We start from the raw sequence: 16,611 nt of genomic DNA on the forward strand, positions 1-16,611 counted from the left end.
AGAAGCTCAATCGTCTGAAATCCGGACTCCTCGACGGAATCCATGCCGGATTTTGGGTTTTGCCTCAAAAATGTCTGGTGTTCGGACAGTTCCGGTTTTCAGAGTTCTGGATTCGGAACGTTGCACCTGTAATACTATGTTTATCCCATCTAAGTGGTGTGGGCTTGCAGTTTGTTCTAAGCACCGACTGCAGTCTAAGTAATGCTACAGCTCAGAGTGGAGCCGGAGACAACTGTGCAAAAGGCCGCTGTACAGGAGGAGTATTCTTATTGTATAAAAGTAGCGCTACCCCCGTTCTACCGGCCATTGTGTATGGCGGGCAAATGGCGTTGCGGCTGAACATGCCCACGATAAGCGGTGGGGACTGCATTTAAAGGGGCACTGCCTTCTTGAAGACCTATTTGGTGCCCCCTTGGTGTCTCAATGGGTACTACACCAGATGCTGGGGGTGCCAAGCCACCCAGCCCAGAGCAGTGAGGTCCCAACTTGGACAGTGTTGAGATGCTTCAGTCTGAGTGTGCTGTGAAGAGCAAGGATCAGCCAGGGTTCCCACTCTATCCTTGGCCCAGCGACCAGCTCACACAGCAGAGCAGGAGTCGTGTTGTGCTGCCCTAAATGGTGCAGCAAGTGATGTCACGATCACTGGAACAATTTATGCCCGTACCTTTCATGACTTGGTATCAAGAATTATAGAAATTACAGCACAGAAGGAGGCCATTCGGCCCGTCGAGCCTGTGCCGATTCTTTGAAAGAACATCGTGCTCAGTCCCACAGCCCTGTTTTTTTCCGTAACCCTGTAAGTTCCCCATCCCCAAATGCCTGTTTAACTCCCATTTAAAATTACTGACGAAACCAGCTTCCACCACCCTTTCAGATCGAGCGTTCCAGATCCCCACAACTCTCTGAGTGAAAACATTTCTCCTCATCTCCCCGCTAGATCTTTTTCCAATGGTTTTGAATCTAAGACCTTTGGTTATTGATCCACTCATCACAGGGAATGGTTTTTCTCTATCTACTCTATCCAAACCACTCATCGTCTTGTGACCCATGATTAGGTCACCTCTTAACCTTCCCTGCTCCAAGGAGAACAGGCCTGACTATTCCAACCTCTCCTCATAACTGAGGTTCCTCATCCCTGGTACCATCCTGGCAAACTAATTGGCTGTGGGAGGGAATCAGTGACCGTCACCGTTGTTCAAGGTTTCAAAGAGAAAACTTGTGTCTTTCAGTGCGAGGCCAATGCAGGAGATCCGTCGAGCCAAGCCGCAGGAGAGCATGAAGCAGAGGGAGACACCCTGAGAGCCTGCGAGTCATTGGAGAGTCTTTACAGTCTCAACAGTGGCCAAAGCTCATCCAGTAAGTGAACTGATGTGCGATTCCGAGGGCGTAGCCTTTCAGAGGCTGGTAATAGTCAAATTGTTGGACGCTACCTGCCCCAGTGACAACCGAGAATGCTGGAAACGCTCAGCGGGTCAGGCAGCGATTGTGGAGAGAGAAACAGATTAGCGTTTCAGGCCTTTCGTCAGAGCTGGAAAAGGTTGGAGCTGAAATAGGTTTTAAGCAAGTACAGAAGAAGAAAGAAAGACTTGCGTTTCTATGGTGTCTTTCACGACCACCGGACGTCCCAAAGCGCTTTACAGCCAATGAAGTACTTTTTGAACTGTTGTAAGGTAGAGACAGAGAAGGTGGGCGGGGGGGAGTCAGGGCAGGCGGGTGGGGGAGGGGGGGGTGGTGGGTGGAGAGAGGGAGGGGAGAGAGGGGGGGGGAAGGAAAGGTCTGTGATAGGTTGGAAGACAGGAGAGATTCAGTGACAAAAGGGATGATGGTATGAGGCAATATTTCCTGTCAATAAGTTTGACCATTTGGATGGAAATGTGTGGGCCACTTTTCCCATGTGCGCCTTGGACAGAGGTCAGAGAATGATCCCCATCATGTAAACACAAATGGCAAATAAAGCAATGCGCTGCCATCGTGTCTTGAGCGAGGATTTAAAGAATATAGGAATAGGAGGAGGCCATTTAGCCCCTCGAGCTTGTTCCGCCATTCATTTGGATCGCGGCTGATCTGTATCTTAAATCCATCTATCCGCCTTGGTTCCGTAACCCTTAGCACCCTTTGCCTAACAAAAATCTATCTATCTCAGTTTTGAAATTTTCAATTGCCCCCCAGCTTTTTGGGGGAGAGAGTTCCAGATTCCCACCCCTCTTTGTGTGAAGAAGTGCTTCCTGACATCACCCTGAACTGCCTGGCTCTAATTTTAAGGTGATGCTCCCTTGTTCTGGACTCCCCCAGACGAAACAGTTTCTCTCTCTCTACCCTTTAATCATCGTAAACACCTCTTTCTACTTGAAAAGCACTGGTGCATAATGAGAGTAGAGATAAAGAATGTGTTCATGTTATATTGAATTAATGGGATTGAACCATGGGAATTATCAATGGATTCTTCACTGGCCTGTCACACAGTCAGAAACAGATCGACACTGTGACAGACTGACTTCACTCATCACTTTTACAACGAATGAAGGGAATGGGTTTTTATTCATCGTCATGGCTGAATTTCATCACTCAACCTTGCCCACTCTCACTCTGATAAAGTGCTAATTTGAAGCTTTCCTTTATCGAGACCCTGACAGACTGCCTAGGATTCTGAAGGGTAATATTTTAAGATAGCTGACTCGCTAGTCGATGAGAAAAGCGAAATGGAATCATCAATAAGGAGGCTGATTAAAAAAGTAAAAAGAAAGATTTCCAGTTCTGTCGCTCACAGGGCAGCCAATGAAGTATTTTTTGGCGTGCAGTCACTGTTGTAATTCAAGGAAATGCGGCAGCTAATTTGCGCACAGCAAGCTCCCACATACAGCAATGAGATAATGAGTTTTTCATCTGTTTTAGTGATGTTGGTTAAGGGATAAATATTGGCCAAGACACCAGGGAGAACTCACCCGCTCTTCTTCAAAATAGTGCCATGGGATCTTTTACATCCAGCTGAGAGAGCAGACGGGGCCTCGGTTTAACGTCTCATCCGAAAGACGGCATCTCTGATGGTGCAGCACTCCCTCAGTAATGCCCTCTCCGACAGTGCAGTGCTCCCTCAGTACTGCCCCACCGACAGTACAGCATTCCCTCAGTACTGCCCCCTCCGACAGTGCAGCGTTCCCTCAGTACTGCCCCACCGACAGTACAGCATTTCCTCAGTACTGCCCCGCCGACAATGCAGCGCTCCCTCAGCACTGCATTGGGAATGTCAGCCCAGATTTATGTGCTCAAGTCTCTGAAGTGGAACTTGAATCCATAACGTCCTGACTCAGAGGCAAGAGTGCTGCTATCTGAGTCACAAGTCGTGTAGCACAGGATTCTGAACTGTTTTCTACTATACAATAAGTTAGTAAAGTTTAACACCTGCAATAAGTATATATGTTGGGTTTCTGCTATTTACTCACTTGTTCATTTACTGTTAAATTGGCTATTAAAGCTTAAAAGAAGGACCAGTGTGGGATTATTCTGCTACTTCCCAAACAGTCCTATAGGGTTCGAACCAAAGGTTCAAGCAAATGAATGAGTGTACTTCTGTTTCTGGTCACTGTCTGGAGCGCCTGCATATCGGGGCATGAGTCAACACTGGTCAGGATGTATGCAGCGAGGGCTCACCTGCTAACCTATTCTGAGAAAAGAAGCAGCAATGCCTACAACAAAATGGATGCAAAGACTCAAATCTGGAACAGGTCCTTCTCACTCAGTGAGCTGTTTGCAATGTTAGCACCCAAACCTTCATTACATCAGAACATTTCAGGAACAGGAAAAGCCCATTGCCCAGCAGCCCAACCCGTTTTTCTACAATCAGGACCACCTTCTCCACATATCCCTCACCCCACTCTTCCCCACCGTCTCACCCTATCCCAACCACACCTACCCACTTACTCTCCCGCAATCCCACTTACCCACCTTCTCCCCATATCCCCCAACCCCACCTACCCACCTTCTCCCCATATCCCCCAACCCCACCTACCCACCTTCTCCCCATATCCCCCAACCCCACCTACCCACTTACTCTCCCGCAACCCCACCTACCCATCTTCTCCCCATATCCCTCAAGCCCACCTACCCACCTCACCATAACCCCCAATCCCACCTACTCAACTTCTTCCCATGTCCCTCACTCTCTTCTCTCTCCAGAGATAGATCTAATTGCCCCTTGACCCAATTGACACTGTCTGCATCAATGTCCCTTCGTGCCAATTTATTCCACCACGCGATTACCCCTTTAGATGAACGAGTTGCCCCTGACTTCCCTGCGACCTCCTAACTTTCTCATTTGTGTTTACGACCCCTGAACCCTTCCTCAAAGTGGACAGATTTCCTGGGTAATCAGTTCTCTTCATGATCTTGATAACCTCAGTCAGGTCCCCTCGACAGCTGACGCGAAGAAGACCACTTTTCTAAGGTCTTCCTCGTAATTTAAGGACAGGTCTGGTTTGATGTGCTGGTTGTTGTATTTTTTAACTATGTTGCAGGATAGTATAAATGATAAGGGTTAATAATAAATCAACAGTGATGAAAATGTTTCTGTTACCATGGTCAAAGTTAGTGAGAGAGAACATGTGCCAGTGTCAAACGACTTCAGAAGATCCAGGTGATAAGCGACCTTAGGCAAAGGCTGCTTGAGCTGTTCATGTGGTTACCTGTGCGTCACAGATAAACCACCCACATGTTTTTATCAGTAGCTCCATGTTGTCTGTTAAAGGCACAGACTGAACTGCTAATTTATTCCATTTTCCCTTCCTTCGAAAGGGCACCATCTGGATCAAGTGCGGTCGGGATTTCTCACTTCTTAACACGGTGTCTGGGTAAATGTTGTCCCGGCCAATGATATCCCTCAACCAACACCTCAAAGAGATGGTGTGGTTATTTATTTCATTGCTTGTTGTGGGAGCTTGCATTACAGCAGTGACTACACTTCAAAGGTACTTCAATTGGCTTTACACCACTTTGGGACATAAGAACATAAGAAATAGGAGCAGGAGTCGGCCATTTGGCCCCTCAAGCCTGCTCCACCATTCAATAAGATCATGGCTGATCTGATCATGGACTCAACTCCACTTCCCTGCCCGCTCCCTAAAACCCTTGACTCCTTTATCGATCAAAAATCTGTCTATCGCCACCTTAAATATATTCAATGACCCAGCCTCCACTGCTCTCTGGGGCAGAGAATTCCAAAGATTCATGACCCTCCGAGAGAAGAAATTGCTCCTCATCTCCATTTTTTTCCCCCTGGGGCTGTGCAAAATGCTATAAAAATGTGGGTTCTTTCTTTGGGTAGGAAGCTTAATATAAATCCGCACACTGGCTGTTCTCTAAAGGTCGACTGGGCGGACCATCCTGATCTTTTCTCCCATGGAATACCCAGGGGGTGGTGCTGGGGAAGAGGGGCAGGGGCTCCTGGCCTTCCACTTCAACCTCAGTCTTGCCTAGTTTGCCACCTCTGGTTGGACATATTCCTGGAGGTTACATCACATGACCTCCTGCCTTCACCTGCCCCGCCCAATAAATCAGCCTTTTCTTTCCCCCATCTTCAATATCTATGAGAAACAAAAGTCTTCAAAGATCATAGGAACATACGAACTGGAGGAGGCCATTTAGCCAGACCGCCATTCACTGAGATCATATCTGATCTGCGACCTAACTCCATATAAATTGCCTTTGCCCCATACCCCTTAATACCTTTGGTTAACAAAAATCTATTAATCTCAGATTTAAAATGAACAATTGATCTAGCACCAATGACTACACTTCAAAAAGTATTTCATTGGCTGTAAAGCACTTTGGGACATCCTGAGGTTGATAAAGGCGCTATATAAATGCAATTTCTTTCTTTATCCATTTATTTAATTTCTCCAGGATTTGTGGCAGAGTTACAGAGGATGATCAAGATATGCTCCGCGGAGGCTCCATGTGCCTGTATTTATATAAGGGACCCCTCACAAAGAGGGATGTGCTGGAGAGAGAGAGAGAGAGAGAGAGTGGCACTGAATGGGAGGCGGGAAGGGAGTTGGAGGAACTGAGGGTATGGGCAGAGAGATTTTCAGGAGGCTCTGGAAGGGTTAGAGAGAGAGGTAGCAATGCTGAATGGTTGTGGATCAAGCTACCTTTCACAGTCCTGATGCTTCCTTATCTCTTAAGCAGGTGGCATCGCGAGTGGCTCAGACGCAACCAGCAACCGGGACAGTTTCAGGCTGGATGAGGAAGCGGCCTACACAGGCCCATTCTGTGGTCGGGCCAAGGTGCACACGGATTTCACTCCGAGCCCGTACGATACCGACTCCCTCAAGCTCAAGGTAAGAACGTGCTGATATATTTGGGTTGGGGCATCGTGGCTCAGTGGGTAGCACTCTTGACTCTTGAGTCAGCAGGTTGTGGGTTCAAGCCCCACTCCAGAGACAAAATCTATACTGACACTCCCAGCTGAGGGAGTGCTGCACTGTTGGAGGTGCTGCCTTTTAGATGAGACCTTAAACTGAGAGCGACATCTGCCCTCTCAGGTGGATGTAAAAAGATCACATGCCCACTATTTCGAAGGTGAGCAAGGGAGTTCTTCCCGGTGTCCTGGGCAATTTTTAATCCCTCAACCAACATCACTAAAAAAAACAGATTATCTGGTCATTATCTCATTGTCGTTTGTGGGAGCTTGCTGTGCTCAAATTGGCTGATGAGTTTGCTACATTGCAACTACACTTCAAAAAATACTTCATTGGCTGTGAAGTGCTTTGTGACGTAGCGAGGCTGTGAAAAGCATTGTGTCAATGCATGTCTTTCTTTCTATAAAGATTTTGGCCCTGGATTTCAGCAGGGATTGTACCGATCCCCTGCTGTAGCTTCAGTGAGAGGACCTCTCTGAAAACAGCCATTTACGTCACTTCTCCCAGTGTTCCGACAATCTCCCACCGCCCTGACCAAGTGACATCGCCCACAGAAATCCAAGAAAACCAAGCACCAGGGTTTATTTGTAAAGGGATAGAATTGAAAAGTAGAGAAGTTATGCTAAACCTGTACCGAATCTTGGTTAGACCACACTTGGAGTACTGCGTGCAGTTCTGGTCACCATATTATAAAAAGGTTATAGAGGCACTGGCGAGGGTACAGAGAAGATTTACGAGGATGATACCAGAAATGTGAGGGTATACATATCAGGAAAGGATGAACAGGCTGGGTCTCTTTTCTCTTGAAAAAAGAAGGCTGAGGGATGAACTGATAAATGCCTTAAAATTATGAAAGGTTTTGATAGAGTGGATACAGAGAGAATGTTTCCACTTGTGGGGAAGAGCATGACTAGAGGCCATCAATATAAGATAGTCACCAATAAATCCAATAGGGAATTCAGGAGAAACTTCTTTACCCAGAGAGAGATGAGAATGTGGAACTCGCTACCACAGGGAGTGGTTGAAGTGAATGGTATAGATGTATTTAAGGGGAAGCTGGATAAATACATGAGGGAGAAGGGAATAGAGGGTTACTCTGATAGATTTAGATGAGGAAAGACAGGAGGAGGCTCGAATGGAGCATAAACACCGACATTGACTGGTTGGGCCGAATGGCCTGATTCAGGATTACGCCGTATAGGCAGCACAATCAAAACAAATGGCCTTCGATTGTAAAACAGCCTGCTTTCTTGCAACACAGAGGGCCGTGAATTTCCACAGCACTCGCTGCTCAGAAACCATCCCAGCAAATGCTTCAGTTTTTTTCATTAGTGGGGCTAAGAAGAGCAGGAATGTGCAACACAAAAGTTCTGGGCCAGTGCCGGCCCATTTTGAGCCCTCCCCTCCCCTCGCTCCCCCACCAACCCCACTCCCCATCCCTAGGTCCCCACCCAGGCTCAACGCAGGAGCCAGCTGATTTCCCGCACCTCCCACATTCTGGCGAGCTGGTGGGGGGGGGGGGGGTGGGGTAGGATGGGGAGTGGGGGAGTGGTAGGTGGAGGGGGAGTGGGGGGGAGTGGGGGGTGGAGGGAGGGAGGAGTGGGGGGGGAGTGGGCTGTGGAGGCAGGAGTGATGGGGAGTGGGGGGGAGAGTGGGGGGGTGGAGGGGGGAGCGGTGGGGAAGGGGGAGTGGGGGGGTGGGGGGAGAGTGGTGGGGAGGGGGGAGTGGAGGCGGTGAAGGGGGAGTGGGGGGGTGGGGGGGAGAGTGGTGGGGAGGGGGGAGTGGAGGCGGTGAAGGGGGGAGTGGTGGGGAGGGGGAGTGGGGGGGTGGGGGGGAGAGTGGTGGGGAGGGGGGAGTGGGGGGGTGAAGGGGGGAGTGGTGGGGAGGGGGGAGTGGAGGGGTGGGGGGGAGAGTGGTGGGGAGGGGGGAGTGGAGGCGGTGAAGGGGGGAGTGGGGGGAGAGTGGTGGGGAGGGGGGAGTGGGGGGGTGGGGGGAGTGGGGGGGAGGGGGAGAGAGTGGTGGTGAGGGGGGAGTGGGGGGGTGAAGGAGAGAGTAGTGGGGAGGGGGGAGTGGAGGGGTGGGGGGAGAGTGGTGGGGAGGGGGGAGTGGAGGCGGTGAAGGGGGGAGTGGGAGGGGTGGGGGGGAGAGTGGTGGGGAGGGGGGAGTGGGGGGTGGGGGGGAGTGGGTGGGTGGAGTGGGGAGTGGGGGGAGAGGGAGAGAGTGGTGGTGAGGGGGGAGTGGGGGGGTGAAGGGGGGAGTGGTGGGGAGCAGGGGATTGGGGGGGGTGGGCGGAAGTGGGTGGGTGGAGTGGGGAGTGGGGGGGAGGGGGGGAGAGTGGTTGGGAGGGGGGAGTGGGGGATTGGGGGGAGAGTGGTGGGGAGCGGGGGATTTGGGGGGGTGGGGGGGAGTGGGTGGGTGGAGTGGGGAGTGGGGGGGTGGAGGGGGGAGTGGATGGGGCGGGGGGGGGGCTGGTGGAGGGCCACTTGCCGAACACGCCTGCCTTCCGCCTCGAGTCAAAGCCGCCCCTTCTCCGTGTCACTGGCCCAGTTCCATCGGGGTCATTTGAGTTCAAAGGGCAGAGGTCGATTAACCCCAATCTCGAAATGCTCTTTCAGAAAGGCGACACCATCGACATAATCAACAAGCCAACCATGGGCACCTGGACAGGAATGCTCAACTCCAAGGTGGGAAACTTCAAGTTCATTTACGTGGACATCCTACCCGATGAGGAGGCCATGCCCAGGAAGCTAAAGATGAACAGGAAGGACAAGAGGCCGGTTCCGGATTCCTTGCAGGAGCTGCTGGAAAGAATCCAATTGCAGGTCAGTGCAGTGTGAGGCCCTCTTTGTTTCCTCCCTGCCCTCTCCTCTCCTGACCACGTTGCCTCTTGAACACGCGCCCAAAGACATTCGACACTCTCTTCAATTACAAGTCTAGGTATCATGTGTTGGGAGGCTTTTCGAATCATGTTGGGGTGCGGGGTGGGAGCGGGGGCGGGGGGGAGCAGATGTGGTGCATCAGCTGATGTTAACACAGATTCACTTCCTAGTACGGCTCAGTAAATATTATAATCTGGATTGGAAACACCTCCTCCCCATTCCCCAAGCTCCAAGCCACCTCACCTCAGTCCTAAATGGCCGACCCTTTATTCTGAGAACTGTGACCCCTGGTTCTAGACTCCCCAGCCAGAGGAAACATCCTCACAACATCTACCCTGGAGACTTGCGGGTGACATGACTTTACAATAGGGAACTATTGACTCTGAACCACAGGATGGATTCAGTGCTCCCATCAGCCCCGGTGAGCAGCGGTGACTGGAGGAAGCATGGCTCGGAGATAGAATGACAACGTCATCGTGTTAGTTCTTCGGGGCAGGTATCTCGCTCGGAAGGGGGGATAGCTGAATTCACTCCCAAATGCTTGAAGAGCTGAATGGCACTCGCAATGGTAGAGAGGAATGGGAGCACAGGGGTTGTGTTACTGGACAGTAATCTAGCAATCCTGGACCAATTATTTGGGGATTCAGGGCACTCTGCGGAGCGCTATGGATCGGGCAGCAGCCAAGAATCGAGCCGGTGTCACAAGCAGGGGCGTTGCACATCGGCTCGCCTCTACTGGGCGGTAACGCTCTGCGTCCCCTCGAAACCGGCACCGAAAGTCCCAGCAAGGCACTGGAAGCTCGCCGCCCGCCTAGAAGGCTTACTGCCGCTATTGCCGCCCCTCGGGGCGCTAACAGGGGCGGCAGAAGACCGAAAATCCAGCCCCATGAGTTCAAATCCCGTCACGGTAGCGTTGGAATTTAAATTGAATTAAAAATAAATCTGGAATGAAAAGCCAGTATCAGTCATGGTGACCGTGAAACTATCGGATTGTCATAAAGACCCATCCGGTTCACTAATGTCCTTCAGGGAAGGAAATCTGCCGCCCTTACCCGATCTGGTCTATATGTGACTCCAAACCCACACAGCGAGGTGATTGACTCTTTAACTGCCCCTCTGAAATGGCCTCAGCGAGACTCAGTTGTATTCAAGAAGGGGGCTCACCACTATCTTCTCAGGGCAACTGGGGATGGGCAATAAATGCCAGCCTTGCCAGCGATGCCCACGTCCCCTGAATGAATAAAAAAAAACAGCAACACCTTGCATTTGTATAGCGCCTTTGACGTCGTAAAATATCCCAAGATGTTTCACAGGAGCGATTATCAAATAAAATTTGCCAGCGAGCCACATAAGGAGATGTTAGAAGGGGTAAGCAAAGCTGGGTCAAAGAGGTCGGTTTTGAGGATGGTAATATTCTCTCTCTCTGTGTAATGGTTCTGGTTTCTCTCTTTCCCTGTTCTGCGTAGGATCTTTATTCCACGTTCCTTCTGAATGGCTACCAGAGCCTGGACGACCTCAAGGACCTGAAGGAGAGTCACCTCATCGAACTGAACATCACAGACACTGAACACAGAGCCAAACTCCTGACTGCCGCTCATCAGGATTACGATGGTAAGGGCGATGTTAGTGCTTCTGCCTCGCACTGTTGTTCTGTCAGTCGTGAGACAGGAAGGTAAATGAGTCTTTACATCAACTGGAGTAGCTGCACCGTCACTTACTCTCACACACACTGTTAAGCCGCATAAGGATAGTCCGAAGATGGTTGCCAGTTCTATTCCTCCATTGATTTCATCTGTCTCATATTCGCGACTAGTATCCGTAAGTTTAACCTATCTTCCGTTCTTTGCTCCAGCACTATTCATCGAGGGTGGTGGGGTGCAGGGTGGGTGTAGGAGGGGGAGGGGGTTTGTAGGTAGTAACTGGAGGCCAAGTAATTCCTCATAGCAGAAAATCACAGTGTGAGTCAGTGTGTGGATTCACAGCGTGAGTCATAGAAACATAGAAATATAGAAAATAGGAGCAGTAGTAGGCCATTCGGCCCTTTGGAGCCTGAACCGCCATTCAATATGATCATGGCTGATCCTCTATCTCAACACCATATTCCAGCTTTTTCCCCATACCCCTTGATGTCTTTTGTGTCTAGAAATCTATCTATCTCCCTCTTAAATATATTCAGTGACTTGGCCTCCACAGCCTTCTGTGGTGGAGAATTCCACAGGTTCACCACCCTCTGAGTGAAGACATTTCTCCTCATCTCGGTCCTAAATTTCCTACCCCATATCCTGAGACTGTGACCCCTTGTTCTAGACTTCCCAACCAGGGGAAACATCCTCCCCACATCCAGTCTATCCAACCCCGTCAGAATTTTATACGTTTCAATGAGATCCCCTCTCATTCTTCTAAACTCTGGTGAATACAGGTCGAGTCGACAGTGTGAATCAGTGTATGGATTCAGTGCCTGGTGTCCCAAACTGAAGAAGAGGCAGGGCTGGAGGAAGAAGATGGGTTGAGGGGATAGAATTATTTCTAATTCTTGCCCATCACCTCTGTTATGTATGAAGAGAGAGTCAGACTGAACACTGTGAGCTCAAAGTAAAGTGTAACCTTAGTCTTTTATTTGCAGGTATTCAGAGTGCCTCTCCAACCTGTGAAGCCTCCTTAAATACCTGTGCTCCAAGGGATTATGGGATCCCTTGGGACTCCAGGGGATGAGCCCTCTGGTAGCTGTACAGAGTAAATACAAGTTTACATCTATAACAACACTCCCCCCCACCCCCCAAAGTCAATAGTGTAACTATTTACAATGTGAGTCAATCTGGGGCCCTTCTTGCCCTGGTTGATCGTCTCGATGTGAAAGCTGGTATTGTTGAATCATTTGTTGGGCCCTCGCTGGGCTGCTCTGCAGCTGGCCTTGCTGGGCTGCCTGGTGTGTTGGGTCCTGCTGGGCTGCTGTGGATGATGGGTTCTGCTTCGTGGTCAACAGTGGTGTCGGTTGCCACTGGTGTGTATGTTGGGGGATCAAAAAAGGTAGGGTCCAAGGTTGGTTGCTCAGGATAGTCCGTGAATCTGAGTTTGATTTGGTCCAAGTGTTTCCGGTGAATGAGTCCATTTGAAAGTTTGGCCCTGCTCCCCTCTTTGGCCACGACAGTGCCGGGAAGCCACTTGGGACCTTGTCCATAATTTAATACAAACATAGGATCATTGATTTCAATCTCGCGTGACACATTTGCGCTATCATGGTATGCACTTTGTTGAAGCCGCCTGCTCTCTATCTGTTCATGTAGATCAGGGTGAACTAACGAGAGCCTTGTCTTAAGTGCTCTTTCACCATGAGCAGTTCAGCAGGTGGGATCTCAGTGAGCGAGTGGGGTCTCATGCGGTAGCTAAGCAGGACTCGGGATAGGCGAGTCTGCAGTGAGCCTTCAGTTACCCTCTTCAAGCCTTGCTTGATGGTTTGCACTGCTCTCTCTGCCTGACCATTGGGTGCTGGTTTAAACAGGGCAGGTGTGACATGTTTGATCCCGTTACGGGTCATGAATTCTTTGAACTCAGCACTGGTAAAACATGGCCCGATGTCGCTCACCAGGACATCGGGTAGGCCGTGTATGGCAAACATGGCCCACAGGCTTTCAGTCGTGGCAGCAGACATGCTAGCCGACATTATCTCACATTCATTCCACTTAGATACGCGTCTACAACCACAAGGAAGATTTTGACCAAGAACGGGCCTGCATAGTCGATGTGTACCCGAGACCACAGTTTGGAGGGCCAAGACCATAAACTTAGCGGTGCCTCCCTGGGTACATTGATTAGCTGCGAGCATGTATTACATCTGTGAAGCAGGACTCTAAGTCCGTATTGATACCGGGTCACCGCACATGGGATCTAGCTATCGCTTTCATCATTACGATGCCTGGGTGGATACTGTGGAGGTCATTGATGAAGATGTCTCTGCCCTTCATGGGGACCACTACTCGATTGCCCCACAGAAGGCAGTCTACCTGTATAGACATTTCATCTTTGCGCCGCTGGAACGGCTTTATCTCTTCCTGCATTTCCACTGGGACACTGGACCAGCTCCCGTGAAGCGCACAGCTTTTGACTAGAGATAATAAGGGGTCCTGGCTTGTCCAGGTTTTGATCTGCCGGGCAGTGACGGGTGATTGCTCACTCTCAAATGCTTCCATAACCATGGCTAGATATGCGGGCTGCGCCATTTCCACCCCCGTGGTCGGCAATGGTAGCCTACTGAGAGCATCGGCGCAGTCTTCTGTGCCTGGCCTGTGATGGATGACGTAGTTGTATACGGACAACATGAGCGCCCATCTCTGGATGTGGGCCGATGTGTTGGTATTTATCCCTTTATTCTCGGAAAACAGGGATACAAGTGGCTTATGGTCGGTTTCCAATTCGAATTTTAGCCCAAACAGGTATTGATGCATTTTCTTTACTCCATAAACACACACTAACGCTTCTTTCTCAATCATGCTGTAGACTCTCTCGGCCTTAGACAGACTCCTGGATGCATAAGCAACCGGTTGCAGTTTCCCGAAATCATTAGTTTGTTGCAATACACCCGACGCCATATGACGACACATCACATGCTAGTACCAAACGCTTACATGGATCATACAACACAAGCAATTTGTTTGAGCATAACAATTTTCTCGCTTTTACAAAGGCATTTTCTTGGCTTTTGCCCCAAACCCATCCGTCCCCTTTTCATAGTAAAACATGCAGTGGTTCTAACAGTGTACTAAGACCCAGTAATAACTTACCAAAGTAGTTCAGGAGTCCCAGAAACGACCGCAGCTCTGTCACGTTCTGTGGCCTCCGTGCGTTCTCGATTGCCTCCGTCTTCGTGCTGGTGGGCCTGATGCCATCCGCCGCGATCCTCCTTCCCAGAAACTCCACTTCAGGCGCGAGGAAAACACATTTCAAGCATTTTAACCTGAGCCTCACGTGGTTGAGTCGACTAAGAACCTCCAGGTGCTGCAGATGCTCGACTGTGTTCCAACCTGTGATCAAGTTGTCATCCTGGAAGACCACGGTGTGCGGGACCGACTTCAGTAAGCTTTCCATGTTTCTCTGGAATATCGCTGCCACTGATCGGATTCCAAACAGGCATCTGTTATAAACAAAAAGACTTTTGTGCGTGTTGATGCAGGTGAGGGCCTTTGATGATTCCTCCAGTTCCTGAGTCAAGCAGGCTGAAGTCAGATCCAGCTTCATGAACATCTTTCCTCCCACGAGCGTCGCAAAGAGGTCGTTGGCCTTTGGTAGTGGGTATTGGTCCTGCAGGTAGAAACGATTGATAGTTACTTTATAATCGCCACAGGTTTTGACGGTGCCTTCTCCCTTGAGGACTGGGACAATAGGATTGGCCCACTCGTTGAACTCGATCGATGCTGAAATGATGCCTTGTCTTTGCAGCCAGTCTTGCTCCATCTCTACCCTTTCACTCATCATGTACGGTACTGCACTCGCCTTGTGATGGATGGGTTGCACCCCGGAATTAGGTGGATCTGCAGTTTTGCTCCTTGGAATTTCCCAATGCCTGGTTCGAACAGTGAAGGAACCTGGGCACACAAAGTGTCATTAGCAGGCGATAGCGCTCGGACGTCGTCCCAGTTCTAGCGTATCTTTCCCAGCCAGCTCCTGCCGAGCAGCATGGGATCATCGCCCGGTACCACCCAGAGAGGGGGGTAGCTTGTGCACCGCTCCATCGTAGGAGACTTTTACAGTAGCACTGCCGATTACAGGAATCAGTTCTTTTGTGTAAATTCTTAGTTTTGTGTGGAGTCAAGACTGGCCTTGAGACCTTGTTGCACCACAGACTTTCGAAAGTCTTTTTGCCCATGATGGACTGGCTCGCGACCGTGACCAGCTCCATTGACACCGGGAGTCCATTTAATTCAACATTTAGCATTATCAGGGGACAATTCATGGTGAATGTGCGCACCCTATATACCTCTGCCTCCTCGGTCTGAGGCTCTGGTTTGTCGTGATCCTCCTAGTGTATCTGTCCTCCTCTGCAACATGATGGTTTGCAGGTTTAACAGGATTAGCAGCTCACGTGGTGGTTTGCAGGGTTAGCAGGATTTGTAGCTCGCCTGCACACTCGTTGGAGGTGTCTCATTGTTCCACAGCCCTTGCAAACGTACCCTTTGAATCGGCATGAATGGAAACGATGATTACCCCAGTAGCGCCAACAAGGTGTTAATAGCCTTGCATTCATCACCCTTGATGGAGGACTCTGAGACATCTGCAGACGTGTAGCTGCAGGTATGTGTGACCTGCCCTGTACGTTACGATTCGAAAACAACATCACTTTGTTCACAGTACTTGTAGCAGCACTTGTAGCTGAGAGATTTGCTTCATATTGTCACTGGTGGCAATGAACGCCTGGGCTATCGCTGTGGCCTTACTCAAGGTTGGGGTCTCTACAGTCAAAAGTTTGTGAAGTATGGTTTCGTGGCCAATGCCAAGTCCGAAAAAGTCTCTGAGCGTGTGCTCCAAATTTCCTTCAAATTCGCAATGTCCTGCAAGGCGTCTTAGCTCGGCGAAAGCCTTCTGGCTCATAATTGACTGACTCGCCCCTGTGTCCAATTCCATGGAAACTGGAATGCTGTTTAATTTGACTTTTAACATTATCGGAGGGCTTTTGGTGGTGAAGGTGTGTACCCCATACACTTCCTCTTCAGCCTCGGGTTGAGTTGCCTTTCTTACTCGTTCAGCGTGATCCGCGCCGGATCGGTCATCTTCTGCCGACTCTGCCACGTGGTGAGTCACAGCACGTCCACACATTTGCAGGAGGTGCCCCATTGTTCCACAGCCCTTGCACACGGAGTGCTTGAATCGACATTGATGGCCTCGATGATTACCCCCGCAGTGCCTACACGGTGCTAATGGATTCACATTCACGCCCCACGGCGGACTCTGAGTTATCCTAGGTCTGGCCTCTGCGGGCGTGTGGGCCCTGCCATGTACAGTTCTGCCTGCTGAAGGTGTTATTTTATGCACAGTACTTGCCGGTGAGTTCCGATGCTGCAATGATATCTGTTTAGTGTTATCGTTCGTGGACATAAAAGCCTGGGCTATCATGATGGCCTTGCTCAGGTCTCGGGATTCGGCAGACAGCAATCTGTGAAGAATGACCTCGTGGCTGATTCCAAGCACGAAAAAGTCCCGCAACACTTCCCCCAAAAATCAAGCAAATATTCACGGTCTCGCAAGGCGTCGTAGGGGGCAACATAGCTCATCACGTCCTGGCCTTTGGAGCGGTGGTGCATATAAAAGCGATACCTGGCTATCAAGAT

The 16,611-nt window shown here is 50.2% G+C and overlaps 1 protein-coding gene across 3 annotated transcripts in view; it reads left to right on the plus strand.

Annotated features, from left to right (window-relative positions):
• Nucleotides 1-16,611, plus strand: part of LOC139275971 (SAM domain-containing protein SAMSN-1-like) — an 87,907-nt gene that overhangs the window by 59,171 nt on the left and 12,125 nt on the right. For 2 of the 3 annotated variants that reach the window (XM_070893244.1, XM_070893246.1), the window contains 4 exons: nt 1,230-1,356; nt 6,178-6,332; nt 9,029-9,235; nt 10,759-10,903. In XM_070893244.1, the coding sequence (XP_070749345.1) occupies nt 1,230-1,356; nt 6,178-6,332; nt 9,029-9,235; nt 10,759-10,903 (634 nt within the window). The remainder of the gene's footprint in view (nt 1-1,229; nt 1,357-6,177; nt 6,333-9,028; nt 9,236-10,758; nt 10,904-16,611) is intronic. The other variant, XM_070893245.1, reaches the window with a different exon arrangement.

Source organism: Pristiophorus japonicus, chromosome 11, assembly GCF_044704955.1.
Source record: "Pristiophorus japonicus isolate sPriJap1 chromosome 11, sPriJap1.hap1, whole genome shotgun sequence".
Lineage (NCBI taxonomy): Eukaryota > Metazoa > Chordata > Chondrichthyes > Pristiophoridae > Pristiophorus > Pristiophorus japonicus.